This window comes from Hyperoodon ampullatus (assembly GCF_949752795.1).
Source record: "Hyperoodon ampullatus genome assembly, chromosome: 2".
In the NCBI taxonomy this organism is placed as follows: domain Eukaryota; kingdom Metazoa; phylum Chordata; class Mammalia; order Artiodactyla; family Ziphiidae; genus Hyperoodon; species Hyperoodon ampullatus.
This window is the reverse complement of record NC_136915.1, coordinates 107,524,125-107,543,783: the sequence shown is the minus strand read 5'-3', so window position 1 is coordinate 107,543,783 and position 19,659 is coordinate 107,524,125. Positions and strand designations below refer to the sequence as shown.

General features: G+C 43.2%; 1 protein-coding gene across 17 annotated transcripts in view; it reads right to left on the bottom strand.

Annotated features, from left to right (window-relative positions):
* Nucleotides 1–428: 428 nt before the first annotated feature.
* The window catches only part of PDE4DIP (phosphodiesterase 4D interacting protein), a gene marked incomplete at both ends in the record, with an annotated part of 218,443 nt that continues 199,212 nt past the window's right edge, over nt 429–19,659 (bottom strand). For 6 of the 17 annotated variants that reach the window (XM_079696977.1, XM_079696978.1, XM_079696967.1 and 3 more), the window contains 7 exons: nt 577–618; nt 2,260–2,306; nt 2,598–2,736; nt 3,799–3,942; nt 5,102–5,328; nt 5,884–6,000; nt 7,360–7,599. In XM_079696977.1, the coding sequence (XP_079553103.1) occupies nt 577–618; nt 2,260–2,306; nt 2,598–2,736; nt 3,799–3,942; nt 5,102–5,328; nt 5,884–6,000; nt 7,360–7,599 (956 nt within the window). Of the gene's footprint in view, nt 619–1,296; nt 1,349–2,259; nt 2,307–2,597; nt 2,737–3,798; nt 3,943–5,101; nt 5,329–5,883; nt 6,001–7,359; nt 7,600–19,659 lie in introns of all 17 variants that reach the window. The other 11 variants (XM_079696966.1, XM_079696973.1, XM_079696975.1 and 8 more) reach the window with 6 other exon arrangements.

Below are 19,659 nucleotides of genomic sequence, written 5' to 3'. Positions count from 1 at the left end.
ATGGCATTTGGGAATCACTGCTCTCACCACGTGGATTCAAATAACTCAGGTGCTGCAGTGTAGACCAATCCCAAGCCTGACTGTGACCCAGCTCGCTGGCCCAGGCCAGGTCTGCCAACACTGTCCTGCAGGGCACTGCTGCTCAGTCCTGTGCTTTTAGATCTGCTGTGGAGCTCCAGTGTGGAGCTCCATTGCTAGGAAGCAGTCCTATTTCCCCTGAGTTGACCCTCTGAGGATAAGGCGAGAAATGTGCTGTTGCTGGTTCCCATACCCCTGGGGCATTCAGAAGCAGTGTCACAAGGTCTTCTACAAACTATGCCTGTTTTGCTTAGTGCTGGGTCCAGTGGACCTTGGCTGGTTATTCCTCAACTGCAAGAGAGGCCCTCTGCCTTTCGCCCTGCCCCATCAGGCCACATCTCGAACTCCTTTCAGACCCTCCAGCAGGTGTGGAGGAGTGGGGCCCAGATCCTCCTCAGCAGACTGGGAGCTGCAAAGAAGGGGGGCAGGCCCACCCTTCCTGCTGTTTTAAAGACCTCTGGTGGCTTCGCTTCTTGCTTGGCTCCTGGAAGGCAAGGGTCACAGGACTGGAGTGCATGGCAGAGCCCTTAGGGATTTCACCTGCAGATGAAAATAACACAAACAAAGTAAGAGTCCATTTTCAGGCACTGTTGGTGGCTAACTGAGGCTGGAGAGAGCGCTGAGTGGTGACAGAAGCCAGGAGCACGGTGAGAGCCTGTCACGAGGATGAGCTGAGGGGACGCGCTGAGGTCTGGAAGAGCAACTTGGGCCACCAGGTTAGAGGAAAAGCTTCCCACCACCTCCTGTGGTCATATCTCTGCTCAAAGCCACTGCACACCAGGTGGCTGGATCCTACCACTCCCTCTTCAGGGGCCAGTTCACTCTCCAATTCACTTTGGAGCAAAAGGATGGCTTTTGCGATCTCCCAGGAAAAGAAGTGCTTAGTATGAAACAGGCACATATAGAAACACCGTTTTAGGAAGGAGAGGATATTTTGCAGGGAGGTCCCCCTGTTCAATTTACGTTCTGTTTACTTGATGAGGAGGGGGAGGGGCCAGGTCAGCAGGGACCTCAGAGATCATCTAACTCTAGTGCCCCCTCTTACAGATGAGGGTCAGCAGGCTCACAGAGACTGGGGCCAGCCAAAGCCACACAGCCACTTAGTGACAAGCCTGGGATTAGATCCCAGGCCTTGGGCCCTTTCCAGTGGCCTAGGGGAAGTGGGAAGGATACTTCCAAACTAGGGAAGCCAGCAGGTATGAGAGGCTGTTGGGTTACCTTTGCTGAGGCAGGAATAAGGTTTTACAGAGGCAATCTTGTAAGTGTTCTTCTAAAAAGGCTCAGGAAAGAGAGGAATCATCAGAGAAAAACAGAAGAAATTAGCAAAACAAACAAACAAACAAAACAGAGTTAAATTATGGCCCAACCCATTTTCATACTGTGGGGTCAACATTCTCTTAGGTTACAATTTAGGAACATTCCTAGGAATTTGCTTAATTGCTTATAGCAAAGCTTTAAAGTCCAAGGTAAAAGGTTTAGTTTTTGATTTTTAGGCCATTTCTAAGACCTCAAGTTTTTCATCAAAGCGGTTGCTAGAGAATGTGTTAGTGTTTTAAATAAAAGTAGAGAAGGTCTGCCATAGAGATAATATCTTGCCCTTTATGTTTCAGTTTTTAATTACTGCCAAATTCTCTTTCAGATCAATAAGACCCAAGGATTTTCTTTTGTGTTGCTGCTTAAAGATAAACAGATATCCAAACCAAATTGCTGTTTTCAGCCCAATAGTGTGCAGTGAAATCAACTTATTAGGTTGCATCTTTCCATTATTTTTTCATATAATGGTATAGGAAACCCCAGAACACCTGACTGGCCTCAGGATCCCTTTACTGAGAGCTCCTTCAGAGGCAGACCACATATGTCCTCTGACCTCGAGAATCAACTGAACTGCATTTCTCCCCACTCCTGACCTGGCATAAAAGAGACAGAATTGGAGTAAGGAGAGAAGATGATGACAAAGTAAGGGTCAACCGAGAGGTCAAGGGAGGTTGCTCATTGGGGTGGAGAGCTGATTAGAGTGGAATCTAGAGGGATGCTCATGAGGACCTGAGCTCCCACAGATGGACCAGACATCTCCTCCTGGAAGGTCAGAGCAGGTCAAGGATCACCTGCACACTCTGATGACAGACGGTGATAAGTTTGGGGCAGGCTCTATGGCTCCGACTGGTGCAGTAGTTTCCTTACCTCCAGATTCGTCCTTGCCTTCTTCAAAACATCGTGTGTCCTGGTCACTGAAACAAGAAAGCAGCCCCCAAGGCAGAAATGACCAGTGGGCCCACGCTTGCATTGGGTTTGTGTTCTAAAGCTTGTCTTTCTGGACACTCAGCTTGGGGTCTCCTGCTGCCCCCTACCCCATGTCCCCTCCTCTGCCTCCACGATTACTGATGGCACAGGAGGTTTAGAGATGTCACATCAGTCTCCCCCGTCCCCTAACCTCTCTGGTCTCTGTCCATTCACAGCACAGTTGGCGGACCTGGAAGGACCCCCATTTCCTGTCCCATTCCCTGGCTGGGGGCACCCACACTGGCTGAAGATAAACTGTTCCATGCTCTCCTTCTGCTGGTTGGCGGTCTTCAGATGCTCAGCTGTGCTCTGAAGGAGACTCTCCTGTTTGGATAGTTTGGTTCTCAGTTCCAGAAGCTCCCTTTTCATGGACTCTCCCTGGGAAGAAAAACAGGCTCTCTGTCAATGGTCAGAAGGCCTAAAGCACCCTGTGTTTGGTGGCTCTTTACAACTCCAAATAGGATTCTGCAATCTTCTCAAGTATTTTTGGAGCAGATTTCCCTCATTAAAGCCTCTCAATCCCTCCAGCAGGTGACGGCTCAGGATGGGCCATGAGGTGGGAACACTGAGGACCTGGAAGCCCCCATGCAGATTAGCACAGGCTACACTCCTGTTGCTGCAGAGAACCTGACTCCAGGCCACACTGAAACTCCCAGCTGTGAACAAGAGCTCAGATTTCGTGCTGACAGAGTTATATCACTTGGGCATCACAAGTAAGACTTGGTCGTTAGGAATATTACGCCTGGATATCACGCCTGGGGAGATGGGGCTGGCCTGAGACAGTAAGTTTGTAAATATATCTGCCAACCACAAGATGGCAAAATGCTCCCTCCTTGGAATTAACATAATTGGGGCCCCTAAAGTGTCAGTGATCTTAGTCTGGAGTTGGAACCCCTGGGAGGGATCCTGAAACCTGCCTATCCAAGGTCACCAACCAGAAAGCAGTCCGAGATCTGAGAGCACCTGGGGGAGCCTGACTCTCCCCAGGCCTGACCCTGAGACGCAGATGTAAGTGGTTTTCTGGGATTCCAGGGGGTGGCTACAAGAGGCTGGGTGACTCCTGGTGACATTCTGTGATCCTGCCTGACTATGTGGACCTGGAGATGGGGGTGGGCTAGGAAGGGAAAGGAGATGTTGATGTTTTAACATGGTCCTGAACTTCAGCACAGCCAAACTTCAGAAAGTTAAAGAAACGGAACATTTAGGGGTTACCAGGGCTCTTTGATTACTTATCCTGGGGGTCAGGGCTCGGGGGAGAGGGGATGGAGGCAGAGCTGCACTGAAAGCAGCCACCGTGGAGGAGAGGTCTGCCTCCAGGGACGCCCCCCTCAGGTCCCCTTTGTCCCAGCTGCCCATTCGGCTCCTGATCTTCAGGATCTGCTGACCAAGGAGGCAGAATGATATTTGGGGCAGAACCAGTAGGGGATGCTGGATCCTTACCGCTTTGCTGTCCAGCGCAGGGCTGTGGGAACTTGGCAAGGCTGCTCGCCAGAACATGGTGAGGAGGGAGGCCGACTCCTCCAGTCGGTGGTGAAGGGCGTTGGCGCTGTTCCTGAGCTCGTGGATGCCTTCACTGCCCATCACCTGGGAAAAGGGGGAGGTAGCCATGGGCATCCCCGGGGCTGAGAGATCACTTTTTTTTTGCTGAGCATAGGCCTCAGCTTCCTTTGTGGGTGAGGCATAGACACAGGCCTGCTTAAACCTGTGAAACCCTTTTCTAACCTGCAAGCCAAGTTTCTCTGACCTCAGCAGGGACCTCTCAATTTGCAAGAATTCATTTGATTCCAGCTTTCCCCACACTCTTTAGCTTTTAGTCCTGCTTCATGCTCCAGAGTCTAAGGTCCCTATTTTGCACTGGCCCCCCCTTGTCCTTCCGTAAATCACACCTTATGCTTCAAATGGGCTGCACCACTTGTAGCTCGAAGGACTGAGGTGCCACTCCCTTTACCTGGCGTGTTCTCCCCCAGGAACTTACATATCCCCTGTTGGCATCCCCCCATGAACCTGTTACTTTCCTTGCCTGGGATAACAGCCGATTCTGGGTTCATGCCCTCACACCCAGAGCCCTTGTAAACTTGTGCCTGGAGCCCCTGGTTATATTTATTTATTCAGGCGTGGGCATCCCTCTCTATTGTGGGGGCCCCTGGGGGCAGGGCTGTCCCTACATGCCTGTGCATCTCCAGTAGCTCAGACAGCACAGCAGCTAGTACCTGGATCTCTCCCTGGGGAAGGGCTCTGAGAAGCCTTGCTGCTTGCTCTCCCCCCTTGCTCAGTGTGAGCAGAGAAATTCCATGGCTGCCACCCTCCTTACCCCTTCCGCATATTTGGCCCATATGGATGCAGATTCTCATTTTCCAGCCAACTGATTAAGTGATTTTATTCTGCCCACAGATGGTCATATGCCAGCATGACTTTAGCAGATAATAAGCTACCAAAGGGTACTCAGTACAGCATTGTGTGTATGTTGACGCTTAACGTGCTCTACTGATGAGGACAGCAATGCTGCACATGCTTTTCTGTGGTTCTGAGGGGAAATAGCAAGTCAGCTACATCTGGAACAGAGCAGAGCTTGTAGTGAAATTAACAGATGAAGATAAAAGGCCTAGCTGGATATAAATGGAAGACGTATCCTCAGCTGATGGGAGATGTGGAGCAGGAAAAAAAAATAGAGGGAGAAGAAGCTAAAATCAGAAGAAGAAAGGGCCTAAGGAAAAGGTGCACCTAAGAGCTAAAACGTGATTACCTCTGTGCCTGGAGCTTCAAGGCCAGGGAAGTTGCAGGTTGATCTCATGAGCGACGCTATCTTCTTGACCAGCAGTCTGCTCTCTGCAATCTGCTGTCTTAGGGCACTGTAGTCATCAATGTGGCCAATGACATGGCGGCCATGCTTATTGGCAAAGGAGCCATCAGTAGCATCACCCTCCAGCTTGGGAGGGTTCTTCATTACTGGAGAAGCATCTAAACCCAGCTCTGAAGAATAAAACCACAATAACACAGAATCCACTGTTATTCATAATCATCCTCAGTTCAATCCAAAATGGACATCAAGTAGTGAAAGAGGCCAGAAACAAGAATGACAGTCTTGGAAAGTACAAGTGTGAAGTCCATAGATATTCTGGGTTCTATAGTTTTATAATCTTTCTTACATCATCCCATAATGATAAAATTGCCAGGAGGCAAATTTTATCCTTATTGACAAATGAAATATTCAGGACAAATTTAAAAAATTTTAAATTTGGGGGTTGAGAAGACACAGACAAGGAAATTAATCTGGATACAGAGAGCACTTTCAAGAAGGAAGAGATTATAGTGCAATGAAGAAATACCAGAGCAATAGGAAAACCACAGGAGGAAGAATAATGACAAAAAAGGTAGCCACAGGAGGTGGAATGAGTAGGGCTAAAGGCCGTGGGACATGCAGGAAAAATCTCTAAATTCAGATAATGTGCATATAGAGAACCAAAGGTTACTTGCTTTAGTCATTTTCCATCATTAGACCCTGAGTCCTGTAGTTGCCCTATTTACCATTTGTCCTGTTGAAGGTTGTGGTCTCTGAGCCATGAGCAGCGGAAGAAGAGCTGGGGAAGACCAGAATTGGAGAATTCATGCCCACATCCCGAACTGGAGGGGAGGCAGCTGAGTCTAGGGAATAAAGATAACCACAACTTTAGGAACCCTGGAATATACTGCTCCCAAAACACATGCACAGCCTATCGTCACTACTGGATATCTAAGGCAACATGACTCTCCTCTTATGTAACCATCACCCATGTACCACAGTCAAAACCAGTGGCAAACAAACCACTTAATTTGGAGCAAGATGTTCCTGTAATTGAACGCTGTTCCATAAGAAAGCAACTTCTAGTTTGAAAAATTATTAGATATATTTTTCTAACCCCTGATTTGAATATAATATTGTATGCAGTGTGTCTAATACAATGCTTTTTAACTAAATATAAATATGTATAAATATATGTAGTATATAAGTTTAAAATATTTGATCAAAGAATGAATGGATTTATGGGCGATTAAACTCAGCACTCTAATCACCATTCTCATGAGTCAGTGCTGGAAAATATGTAGTAGTATAAGAAAGAGACATACTAGAAAGCATGTAGTAGTATAAGAAGAATAGGAGACATAAGCCTTGGTGAGTTTGAGATGCCCTGTTGGAGACCAGGCAGTAATTCTTCCAGGGGAGGAATTGGAAAATATCACGAAGAGACAGAAATGACCCTGCTCAGGCAAATGTGGCTTAGAACCTGCTTTCCAACTCAGGACTCTGTGCTGTATGATGAGGAGGAGGAGTGACTGAGCCAGTTCTGATGAGTCCTGGCTGGTGCTGTGGGGAGGCTCTGAGAGAGGAAAGCATGAGAGGAAAGAGAAGCAACACCGAGACAGAGCATAGTGAGGTGGGAGGAACACAGAGAGCAGATCAAAACTTCTGCTTCGAATCTTGGATTGGCCTCTTAACTCCTGTAAACCTTAGCATGTCAGTCAATTGTCTCAGTGCCTACATTTTCTCATGTAAAATACAGAGATAGTAAAATCTACCCTAGCTCTGATGAAATTATTTGAAAATTTATTTGAAAACATGGTAAATTTTAAAGCACTCTGCAAATATAAAGAATAGGCATTAATACATACAGCTGTTAACTGTTGAGCACTTATTGCATCAGGCACTTGTAAATTATTTCACTTAATGCTCCATATAACTATGCACAGTGTATATATTATTATCCTCATGTTAAAGATGAGGAAACTAAGGCTTAAATACCTGAGGAATTTAAACACAAGGCAAACCACATATAAGTGTCAAAGTCAGAATCTGGAGCCAGATCTGACCCTAAATCCCATGCTCTCGAGGCACTGTATTGAAGCATCTTCGATTTCACCCTGACCTTAAGGAGCGTGGAAGAGGCGAGATTGTCCCTTCCACCATAGACATCCTGGGGACCTCCCCACTGGCTGAGGGCTTCCTGATTCCCTTTTCCTTCCTACCTTGGAAGAGCAGCTGCTTGTTTCCAGGGTCAGTGTTGGTGGGGAATTTCTGGTTAACAGAGGAGGGGCTGAGGCTGGTTTTGCTGGCACCACGATCCAACTGCTGCTCAAGCTGTAGTTGCAGACAGTTGTTCACCTGAATGCTCTGCTCCAGCTGCCCTCTCAAAGCTCGGATCTCTTCCACCAGGTGGCTCAAGTCACTGCTCAAAGGGACTTGGTGACAGGCATCCCAGGTGTAAGCTGAAAGTAGAGAGAGGACGGAGGGTCTGGTGGCACTGAACCAAGTATTTCCAAGCATTTGTCAGAACACTCCTCTGACATTCCTTTCTGCCAAGGACCCCACTGTAATTTCAGGGTCCCAGGAACACACCTATGATGGATATGTCACTTTTCCTATGCAGGGCCTGGTGCACACTGAGATGGCATACACTCCAGCATGGAGTTTCCTTGGAGGCTCAAATGACCCTCGTCCATCTAGAGGGCATTTGATTGGCAGATAAGTCAAGCCTATTATTTCACCTTATTAACGTCAGTCCTGCAGGCTAGACAGCAGGCTCTTCCAGGGCAGGAGATCAATACTGAACTATAGAAGGGGAGGGGCTGAGGGAGAAGGAGATGTGATGACCTCCACATTCAGGAATCAAAGGGAGAGGAAGAGGAAGGCATCAGGGCTTTCGGCAGCATGTAAGAATGGGAGTGGGGTACCACAGACCAGGGATCATAACTAATTGGACTTCTCAATTTCTTCTAGTTTTTTTTACCTCCACTCACCACTCATAGCCTGTTTCTATGTACTGGGGGAAGAAGACATCTAAGAAATATTCTACAAGGCCACAATTGCTCATCTAAAAATGTTGAAGCCAAATGTAGTTAAAAAGATAGAATTTGTTTTGGTTTTTAGCAAGGCTATAGGATGCATATACCATAAAATACATGCACCCAGTTGCATCAGAGCCACAGGCCTTAACCAAACACATTAATATTTCTGCAATGAGCTATATGAATATTCTCACTAAATGGGATAAATTAAGAGGAGTGCAGGACAAGATGGCAGAGTAGAAGGACTTGAGCTCACCTCCTCTCATGAAAACACCAAAATCACAACTAACTGCTGAACAACCATCAACAAAAACCACTGGAACCTACCAAAAAGATATTTTGCATCCAAAGACAAAGAGGAAGCCACAACGAGATAGTAGGAGGGGTGCTTTCATGATATAATCAAATTCCATACCCGCTTCCACAGACTGGAAAATAATTATATTGCAGAGGTCCTCCCACAGGAGTGAGAGTTCTGAGCCCCATGTCAGGCTCCCCAGCCTGGGGTACTGTAATAGGGAGGAGGAGCTACCAGAGCATGTGGTTTTGAAGGCCAGTGGGGCTTGAGTGTAGGATCTCCATAGGACTGTGAGAAACAGAGATTCCAGTCTTAGTACAAAATGGTTTCATGAGCACTGGGACCCAGAGCAAAGCAATGACTGCATAGGTGCCTGGGCCAGACCTACCTGCAGGTCTTGGAGGGTCTCCTGAGGTGGCAGGAGTCAGCTGTGGCTCACTGTGGGGACAAGAACACTGGTGGTGGAGGCCCCAGGGAATATTCAACAGCATGAGCTCTCCTAGAGGTCGCCATTTTGGCACTGAGACCTGGCCCTGCCCAACAGCCTGCAGGCTCCAATGCTGGGATGCCTCAGGCCAAACAACCAACAGGGTGGGGACACAGCACCACCCATCAGCAGACAGGCTGCATAAAGTCATCCAGAGTCCACTGCTGCCTCTAAACATACCCCATGACTTGGCCCTGCCCACCAGATGGACAGGACCCAACTCCACCCAAAAGTGGGCAGGCACCAGTCACTCCCACCAGGAAGCCTGCACAAGCCCCTGGACCAACCTCACCCACCAGGGGGCAGACATCAGAAGCAAGAAGAGCTACAATCCTGCAGCCTGTGGAAAGGAGATGACAAACACAGAAAGTTAGACAAAATGAGAAAGCAGAGAAATATGTTCCACACGAAGGAACAAGATAAAACCCCAGAGGAACAACTAAGTAAAGTGGAGACAGGCAATCTACCTGAAAAATAATTCAGAGTAATGATAGTAAAGATGATTCAAAATCACAGAAAAAGAATGCAGGCACAGATTGAGAAGATAGAAATGTTTAACAAAGATCTAGAAGAACTAAAGAACAAAAAAACAGAGTTGAACAATACAATAACTGAAATGAAAAATACACTAGAAGGAATCAATAGCAGAATAAATGAAGCAGAAGAACAGATAAGTGAGCTGGAAGACAGAATGGTGGAAATCACTGCTTTGGAACAGGATAAAGAAAAATGAATGAAAAGAAATGAGGACACTTTAAGAGACCTCTGGGACAACATTAAATGCACCAACATTCACATTATAGGGGTACCAGAAGGAAAAGAGAGAGAGAGAAAGGGCCTGAGAAAATACTTGAAGAGGTAATAGCTGAAAATTCCCTAACACGAGAAAGAAAACAGTCAGCCAAGTCCAGGAAGAGCAGAGAGTCCCATAGAAGATAAACTCAAGGAGGAACATGCCAAGACACATATTAATCAAACTGGCAAAAATTAAAGACAAAGGAAAAATATTAAAAGCAACAAGGGAAGAGCAACAAATAACATACAAGAGAATCACCATAAGGTTATCAGCTGATTTTTGAGCAGAAACTCTGCAGGCCAGAATGGAGTGGCACAATATATTTAAAATGATGAAAGGGGAAGACGTACAACCAAGAATACTCTACCCAGCAAGGCTCTCATTCAGATTTGATGGAGAAATCAAAAGCTTTACAGGCAAGCAAAAGCTAAGAGAATTTAGCACCACCAACACAGCTTTACAACAAATGCTAAAGGAATTTCTCTAGGCCAAAATGAGAAACAAGAAAATTATGAATGGGAAAGCTCACTGGTAAGGCAAACATACTGTAAAGGTAGGAAATCATCCACACTCTAATGTGATATCAAAACCAGCAATTGTGAGAAGAGGAGAGTACAGATGCAGGATATTGGAAATGCATTTGAAAGTAAGAGACTAGCAACTTAAAACTTAAAAATATCTTGTGTGTGTGTGTGTGTGTGTATATATATATATATATATATATATATATATATATATATATATATATATATATAGACTGCTATCTCAAAATCTCATGGTAACCGCAAACCACAAATCTACAATTGATACATGCACACACACAAAAAGTCAATCCAAACACAACACTAAAGATAATCATCAAATCACAAGAGATGAGAACAAAAGAGGAAGGGAAGAAAAAAGACCTGCAAAAACAAATCCAAAACAATTAACAAAACCGCAATAAGAACATACATATCAGTAATTACCTTAAATGTAAATGGATTAAATACTCCAACCAAAAGACATAGACTGGCTGAATGGATACAAAAACAAGACCCATATATATGGTGTCTACAAGAGGCCCACTTCAGATCTAGGGACATATACTGACTAAAAGTGAGGGGATGGAAAAAGATATTCCATACAAATGGAATCAAAAGAAAGTTGGAGTAGCAATGCTCATATCAGACAAAATAGACTTTAAAACAAAGACTAAAAGAAGGACACTGCATAATGACCAAAAGATCAACCCAAGAAGATATAACAATTGTACATATATATGCACCCTACATAGGAGCACCTTAATATATAGGGCAAATGCTAACAGCCATAAAAGGAAAAATCAACAGTAACACAATAGTGGGGGACTTTAACACCCCACTTACATCAATGGACAGATCATCCAGACAAAATCAATAAGGAAACATAGGCCTTCAATGACACATTAGACCAAATGGAATTGATATTTATAGAGCATTCCATCTAAAAGCAGCAGAATACACATTCTTCTCAATTGCACATGCAACATTCTCCAGGATTGACCATATGCTGAGCCAGAAAGCATGCCTTGATAAATTTAAGAAAAATGAACTCATATCAAGCATCTTTTCCAATCACAACACTATGATATTAGAAATCAACTACAAGAAAAAAATAAATTAAAAAAACACAAACATGTGGAGGCAAAATAATATGCTTCTAAACAACCAATGGATCATTGAAGAAATCAAAGAGGAAGTTAAAAAATATACCTAGAAACAAATGAAAACGAAAACATGATGATCGAAAACCTATGGGATGCAGCAAAAGCAGTTCTAAGAGGGAAGTTTACAGCAGTACAATCTTACCTCAGGAAATAAGAAAAATATCAAATAAATGATCTAACCTTACACCTAAAGCAACCAGAGAAAGAAGATCAAACAAAACCCAAAGATAGCAGAAGGAAAAAAATCATAAAGATCAGAGCAGAAATAAATGAAATAGAGACAAAGAAAACAATAGAAAAGATCAATTAAACCAAAAGCTGGTTATTTGAAAAGATAAACAATATTGATAAACCTTTAGCCAGACTCACCAAGAAGAAAAAGAAGGCTCAAATCAATAAAATTAGAAATGAAAAAGAAGAAGTTACAATGGACACCACAGATATAAAAAGGATCATAAGAGACTACTACAAGCAACTATATGCCAATAAAATGGACAACCTAGAAGAAATGGACAAATTCTTAGAAAGGTACAATCTCCCAAAACTGAACCAGAAAGAAATAGAAAATATGAAGAGACCAATCACAAGCACTGAAACTGAAACTGATTAAAACACTTCCAACAAACAAAAGTCCAGGACCAGATGGCTTCAGAGGCAAATTCTATCAAACCTTTAGAGAAGAGTTAACACCTATCCTTCTGAAACTATTGCAAAATATTGCAGAGGAAGGAACACTCCCAAACTCATTCTATGAGGCCACCACCACCCTGATACCAAAACCAGACAAAGATACCACACACAAAAAAAATTACAGGCCAGTATCACTGATGAACATAGACACAAAAATCCTCAAAAAAAAAATACTAGCAAACTGAATCCAACAAAACATTAAAAGGATCATACACCATAATCAAGTGGGATTTAACCCAGGGCTGCAAGGATTTTTCAATATCCGTGAATCAATTGGTGTGATAAACCACATTAACAAATTGAAGAATAAACACCATATGATCATCTCAATAGAGGCAGAAAAGGCTTTTGACAAAATCCAACACCCATTTATGATAAAAACTCTCCAGAAAGTGGGCACAGAGGGAACTTACCTCAACATAACAAAGGCCATATATGACAAACCCACAGCTAACATTATACTCAATGGTGTGAAGCTGAAACCATTTCCTCTAAAATCAGGAGCAAGACAAGGATGTCCACTCTCGCCACTTTTGGTCAACATAGTTTTGGAAGTCCTAGCCATGGCAATCAGAGAGAAAAAAGACATAAAAGGAAGTCAAATTGGAAAAGAAAAAGAAAAACTGTCACTTTTTGCAGATGACATGATTCTACACATAGAAAATCCTAAAGATGCTACCAGAAAACTCCTAGAGCTCATCAATGTATTTGGTAAAGTTGCAGGATACAAAATTAATACACAGAAATCTCTTGTGTTTCTGTACACTAACAACAAAAGATCAGAAAGAGAAATTAAGGCAACAATCCCATTTACCATCACATCAAAAAGGATAAAATACCTAGGTATAAACCTACCTAAGGAGGCAAAAGACCTGTACTCTGAAATCTATGATGCTGATGAAAGAAATCAAAGATGACACAAACAGATCAAAAGATATACCATGTTCTTGCATTGGAAGAATAAATATTGTCAAAATGACTACACTACCCAAGGCAATCTATACATTCAATGCAATCTCTATCAAATTACCAATGGAATTTTTTTGCAGATCTAGAACAAAAAGTCTTAAAATTTGTATGGAAACACAAAACACCCCAAATAGCCAAAGCAATCTTGAGAAAGAAAAACAAAGCTGGAGGAATCAAGCTCCCTGACTTGAGACTATAATACAAACCTACAGTAATCAAAACAGTATGGTACTGGCACAAACACAGACTTATAGATCAATGGAACAGGATAGAAGTCCCAGATATAAACCTATGCACCTATTGTCAATCAACAACAAAGGAGGCAAGCCTACACAATGGATAAAAGGTACTTTCTTCAATAAGTGGTGCTAGGAAAACTGGACAGCTACATGTAAATGAATGATATTAGAACATCCCCTAACACCATACACAAAAATAAACTCAAAATGGATTGAAGATCTAAATGTAAGACTAGATACTATAAAACTCTTAGAGGAAAACATAGGCAGAGCACTCTTTGACATAAATCACAGAAATATCTTTTTGGATCCATGTCCTAGACTAATGAAATAAAACCCAAAATAAAGATATGGGACCTAATTAAAAGCTTTTGCACAGCAAAGGAGACCACAAACAAAATGAAAAGACACCCCACAGAATGGGAAAAAATATTTGCAATCACTGTGACTGACAAGGGATTAATCTCCAAAATATAGGAACAGCAGATATAATTCAATATCAAAAAACAAAACCACCCAAGCAAAAAATGGGCAAAAGATCTAAATAGACATTTCTCCAAGGAAGACATACAGATGGCCAAAGAGCACACGAAATGATGCTCAACATTGCTAATTATTAGAGAAATACAAGTTGAAACTACAATGAGGTATCTCCTCACACTGGTCAGAATGTCCATCATCAAAAAATCTACAAACAATAAATGCTGGAGATGGTGTGGAGAAAAGGGAAACCTCCTACACTGTCGGTGGGAATGTAAATTGGTACAGCCACCATGGAGAACAGTATGGAGGTTCCTTAAAAAACTAAAAACAGAGCTACCATATGATCCACCAATCCCACTCCTGAGCATATACCCTGAGAAAACCATAATTCAAAAAGAGTTATGGGGCTTTCCTGGTGGCGCAGTGGTTGGGAGTCCACCTGCTGATGCAGGGGACATGGGTTCGATCCCTGGTCCGGGAGGATCTCACATGCTGCAGAGCAACTAAGCCCGTGGGCCACAACTGCTGAGCCTGCGCTCTGGAGCTTGTGAGCCACAGCTACTGAGCCTAAGTGCTGCAACTGCTGAGGCCTGCATGCCTAGACCCCGTGCTCCACAGCAGGAGAGGCCACCTCAATGAGAGGCCCGTGCAACACAGGGAGAAGCGGCCCCCGCTCACCGACACTAGAGAGAGCCCACACGCAGCAGTGAAGACCCAGCACAGCCAAAAGTAAATAAATAATTAATTTGAAAAGAAAAAAAAAAGAGTTATGTACCACAATGTTCATTGCAGCACTATTTATGATAGCCAGGACATGGAAGCAACCTAATTGTCCATTGATAGATGAATGGATAAAGAAGATGTGGCACATACATACAATGGAATATTACTCAGCCATAAAAAGAAACGAAATTGAGTTATTTGTAGTGAGGTGGATGGTCCTAGAGTCTGTTATACAGAGTGAAGTAAGTCAGAAAGAGAAAAACAAATACCTTATGCTAACACATATATATGGAATCTAAAAAAAAAAAAAAAGGTTCTGATGAACCTAGGGGCAGGATAGGAATAAAGACGCAGACATAAAGAATGGACTTGAGGACATGGGGAGGGGGAAGGGGAAGCTGGGACGAAGTGAGAGAGTGGTATTGACATATATACACTACCAAATGTAAAATAGATAGCTAGTGGGAAGCAGCTGCATAGCACAGGGAGATCAGCTCTGTGCTTTGTGACCACCTAGAGGGGTCGGATAGGGAGGGTGGGAGGGAGACGCAAAAGAGAGGGGATATGGGGATATATGTATATGTATACCTGATTCACTTTATTGTACAGCAGAAACTAACACCACATTTTAAAGCAACTATACTACAATAAAGATGTTTAAAAAAAAAGATATTGTAGGTGGGGGACCTTCCAAGATAGCGGAGGAGTAAAACGTGGAGATCACCTTCCTCCCCACAAATACATCAAAAATACATCTACATGTGGAACAACTCCTACAGAACACCTACTGAATGCTGGCAGAAGACCTCAGACTTCCCCAAAGGCAAGGAAGTCCCCACATAACTGGGCAGGGCACAAGAAAAAAAGAAAATACACAAAAGAATAGGGATGGGACCTGCACCTCTGGGAGGGAGCTGTGAAGGAGGAAAAGTTTCCACAGATTAGGAAGACACTTCACTGGTGGAGAGTGGGGGTGGGAGTGGGGAAAGCTTTGGAGCCACAGAGGAGAGCACAGGAACAGGGGTGCAGAGGGCAAAATGGAGAGACTCCCACACAGAGGGTCGGTGCTGACCAGGACTCACCAGCCTGAGAGGCTTGTCTGCTCACCCTCCGGGGCAAGTGGGGGCTGGGAGCTGAGGCTTGGGTTTCGGAGGTCAGACCCCAGGGAGAGGGCTGAGGTTGGCTGTGTGAACACGGCCTGAAGGAGGCTAGTGCACCAAAGCTAGGCAGGAGGGAATCCGGGAAAAACTCTGGACCTTCTTAAGAGGCAAGAGACCATTGTTTCAGGGTGTCCAAGGAGAGGGGATTCCTTTCCCATTTGCCTGCAGAAGGCAGAGCACTGCCTAAACAAGCTCCAGAGATGGGCACGAGCCACGGCTATCAGCTCGGACACCAGAGACAGGCATGAAACTCTAACACTGCTGCTGCAGCCACCGAGAATCCTGTATGCAAGCACAGGTCACTATCCATACCTCACCCCAGGAGCCTGTTCTGCTTGCCACTGCCAGGGTCCCATGATCCAGGGACAACTTTCCCAGGAGAACATATGGTGCGTCTCAGGCTACTGCAACGTCACGCCAGCCTCTGCCACCGCAGGCTCAACCTGCATTCCAATTATGACTACCGTACCACTCTCTCCCCCTGGCATGAGTGAGCAGAGCCCCCTAATCAGCCACTGCTTTAACCCTGTCCTGTCTGGGCGGGAACAGATGCCTGAGGACGACCTACACACAGACATAGGGCCAAAACCAAAGCTGAACCCCAGGAGCTGTGCGAACAAAGAAGAGAAAGGGAAATTTCTCCATGCAGCCACAACAGCAGCAGATTAAATCACCACAATCAACTTGATGTACCCTGCATATGTGGAATACCTGAAGAGACAACGAATCATCCCAAAATTGAGGGGATGGACTTTGGGAGCAACTGTAGACTTGGGGCTTACTGCCTGCACCTGACTTGTTTCTGGTTTTTATGTTTATCTTAGTATAGTTTTTAGCACTTGTTATCATTGGTAGATTTGTTTATTGGTTTCGTTGCTCTCTTCTTTTTTTAATTATTATTACCTTTAAAATTTTTTTACCTTACTAATTTTTTATTCTATCTTTTTCTTCTCCCTTTTCTTCTGAGCTGTGTGGCTGGAAGGGTCTTGGTGCTCTGGCCTGATGTGAGGCCTGAGCCTCTGAGGTGGTAGAGCCAAGTTCAGGACATTGGACCACCAGAGACCTCCTGGCCCCATGTAATATCAATTGGCGAGAGGTCTCCTAGAAGTCTCCATCTCAACACTAAGACCCAGCTCCACCTAACGGCCAGCAAGCTCCAATGCTGGACACCCCATGGCAAACAACTAGCAAGACAGGAAGACAACACCACCCATTAACAGAGAGGCTGCCTAAAATCATAGTAAGTTCCCAGACAACCCAAAACACACCACCAGACATGGCCCTGCCCACCAGAAAGAAAAGATCCAGCCCCACCCACCAGAACACAGGCACCAGTCCCCTCCATCGGGAAGCCTACACAAGCCACTGAACCAACCTTACCACTGGGGGCAGACACGAAAAACAGTGGGAACTACGAATCTGCAGCCTGAGAAAAGGAGACCCCAAACACAGAAAGTTAAACAAAATGAGAAGACAGAGAAATATGCAGCAGATGAAGGAGCAATGTAAAAACCCACCAGACCAAACAAATGAAGAGGAAATAGGCAGTTTACCTGAAAAAGAATGCAGAGTAATGATACTAAAGATGATCCAAAATCTTGGAAATAGAATGGAGAAAATACAAGAACTGTTTAACAAGGACCTAGAAGAACTAAAGAGCAAACAAACAATGATGAACAACACAATAAATGAAATTAAAAGTTCTCTAGAAGGAATCAATAGCAGAATAACTGAGGCAGAAGAACGGATAAGTGACCTGGAAGACAAAATACTGGAAATAACTACTGCAGAGCAGAATAAAGAAAAAACAATGAAAAAAATTGAGGACAGTCTCAGAGACTCTTGGACAACATTAAATGCAACAATATTTGAATTATAGGGGTCCCAAAGAAGAAGAGAAAAAGAAAGGGACTGAGAAAATATTTGAAGAGATTATAGCTGAAAACTTCCATAACATGGGAAAGGAAGTAGTCAATCAAGTCCGGGAAGCGCAGAGAGTCCCAGGCAGGATAAATCCAAGGAGAAACATGCCAAGACACATATTAATCAAACTATCAAAAATTAAATACAAAGAAAAAATATTAAAAGCAGCAGGGGAAAAGCAGCAAATAACATACAAGGGAACCCCCATAAGGTTAACAGCTGAGCTTTCAGCAGGAACTCTGCAAGCCAGAAGGGAGTGGCAGGACATATTTAAAGTGATGAAAGAGGAAAACCTACAACCAAGATTACTCTACCCAGCAAGGATCTCATTCAGATTAGATGGAGAAATTAAAACCTTTACAGACAAGCACAAGCTAAGAGAATTCAGCACCACCAAACCAGCTTTACAACAAATTCTAAAGGAACTTCTCTAGGCAGGAAACACAAGAGAAGGAAAAAACCTACAATAAACACACCCAAAACAATTAAGAAACTGGTAATAGGAACATACATGTCAATAATTACCTTAAATGTAAATGGATTAAATGCTCCAACCAAAAGACATAGACTGGCTGAATGGATACAAAAACAAAACCTATATATATGCTGTCTACAAGAGACCCACTTCAGACCTAGGGACCCATACAGACTGAAAGTGGGGGATGGAAAAAGATATTCCATGCAAATGGAAATCAAAAGAGCGCTGGAGTAGCAATTCTCATATCAGAGAAAATAGACTTTAAAATAAAGACTATTAAAAGAGACAAAGAAGGACACTACATAATGATCAAGGGATCAATCCAAGAAGAAGATATAACACTTATAAATATTTATGCACCCAACATAGGAGCACCTCAGTACATAAGGCAAATGCTAACAGCCATAAAAGGGGAAATCGACAGTAACACAATCATAGTAGGGGACTTTAACACCCCACTTTCACCAATGGACAGATCATCCAAAATGAAAATAAATAAGGAAACAAATGAAATGATCCAAAATGAAAATAAATAGGGAAACAAAAATGACACATTAAACAAGACAGACTTAATTGATATTTATAGGACATTCCATCCAAAAACAACAGAATACACTTTCTTCTCAAGTGCTCATGGAATATTCTCCAGGATAGATCATATCTTGGGTCACAAATCAAGCCTTAGTAAATTTAAGAAAACTGAAATCATATCAATCATCTTTTCCAACCACAATGCTATGAGACTAGATATCAATTACAGGAAAAAAACTGTAAAAAATACAAACACATGGAGGCTAAACAATACACTACTAAATAATCAAGAGATCACTGAAGAAATCAGAGGAAATAAAAAAATACCTAGAAACAAATGACAATGAAAACACGATGACCCAAAACCTATGGGATGTAGCAAAAGCAGTTCTAAAAGGGAAGTTTATAGCAATACAATCTTACCTCAAGAAACAAGAAACATCTCAAATAAACAACCTAACCTTACACCTAAAGTAATTAGAAAAAGAAGAAAAAAAAAACTCCCAAAGTTAGCAGAAGGAAAGAAATTATAAAGATCAGATCAGAAATAAATGAAAAAGAAATAAAGGGAACAATAGCAAAGATCAATAAAACTAAAAGCTAGTTCCCGGAGAAGATAAACAAAATTGATAAAACACTAGCCAGCCTCATCAAGAAAAAAGAGGAGAAGACTCAAATCAACAGAATTAGAAATGAAAAAGAAGTGACAACTGACACTGCAGAAATACAAAGGATCATGAGAGATTACTACAAGCAACTATATGCCAATAAAATGGACAACCTGGAAGAAATGGACAAATTCTTAGAAAAGCACAATCTGCTGAGACTGAACCAGGAAGAAATAGAAAATATAAACAGACCAATCACGAGTAATGAAATTGAAACTGTGATTAAAAATCTTCCAATAAACAAAAGCCCAGTACCAGATGGCTTCACAGGTGAATTCTATCAAACATTTAGAGAAGAGCTAACACCTATCCTTCTCAAACACTTTCAAAATATAGCAGAGGGAGGAAC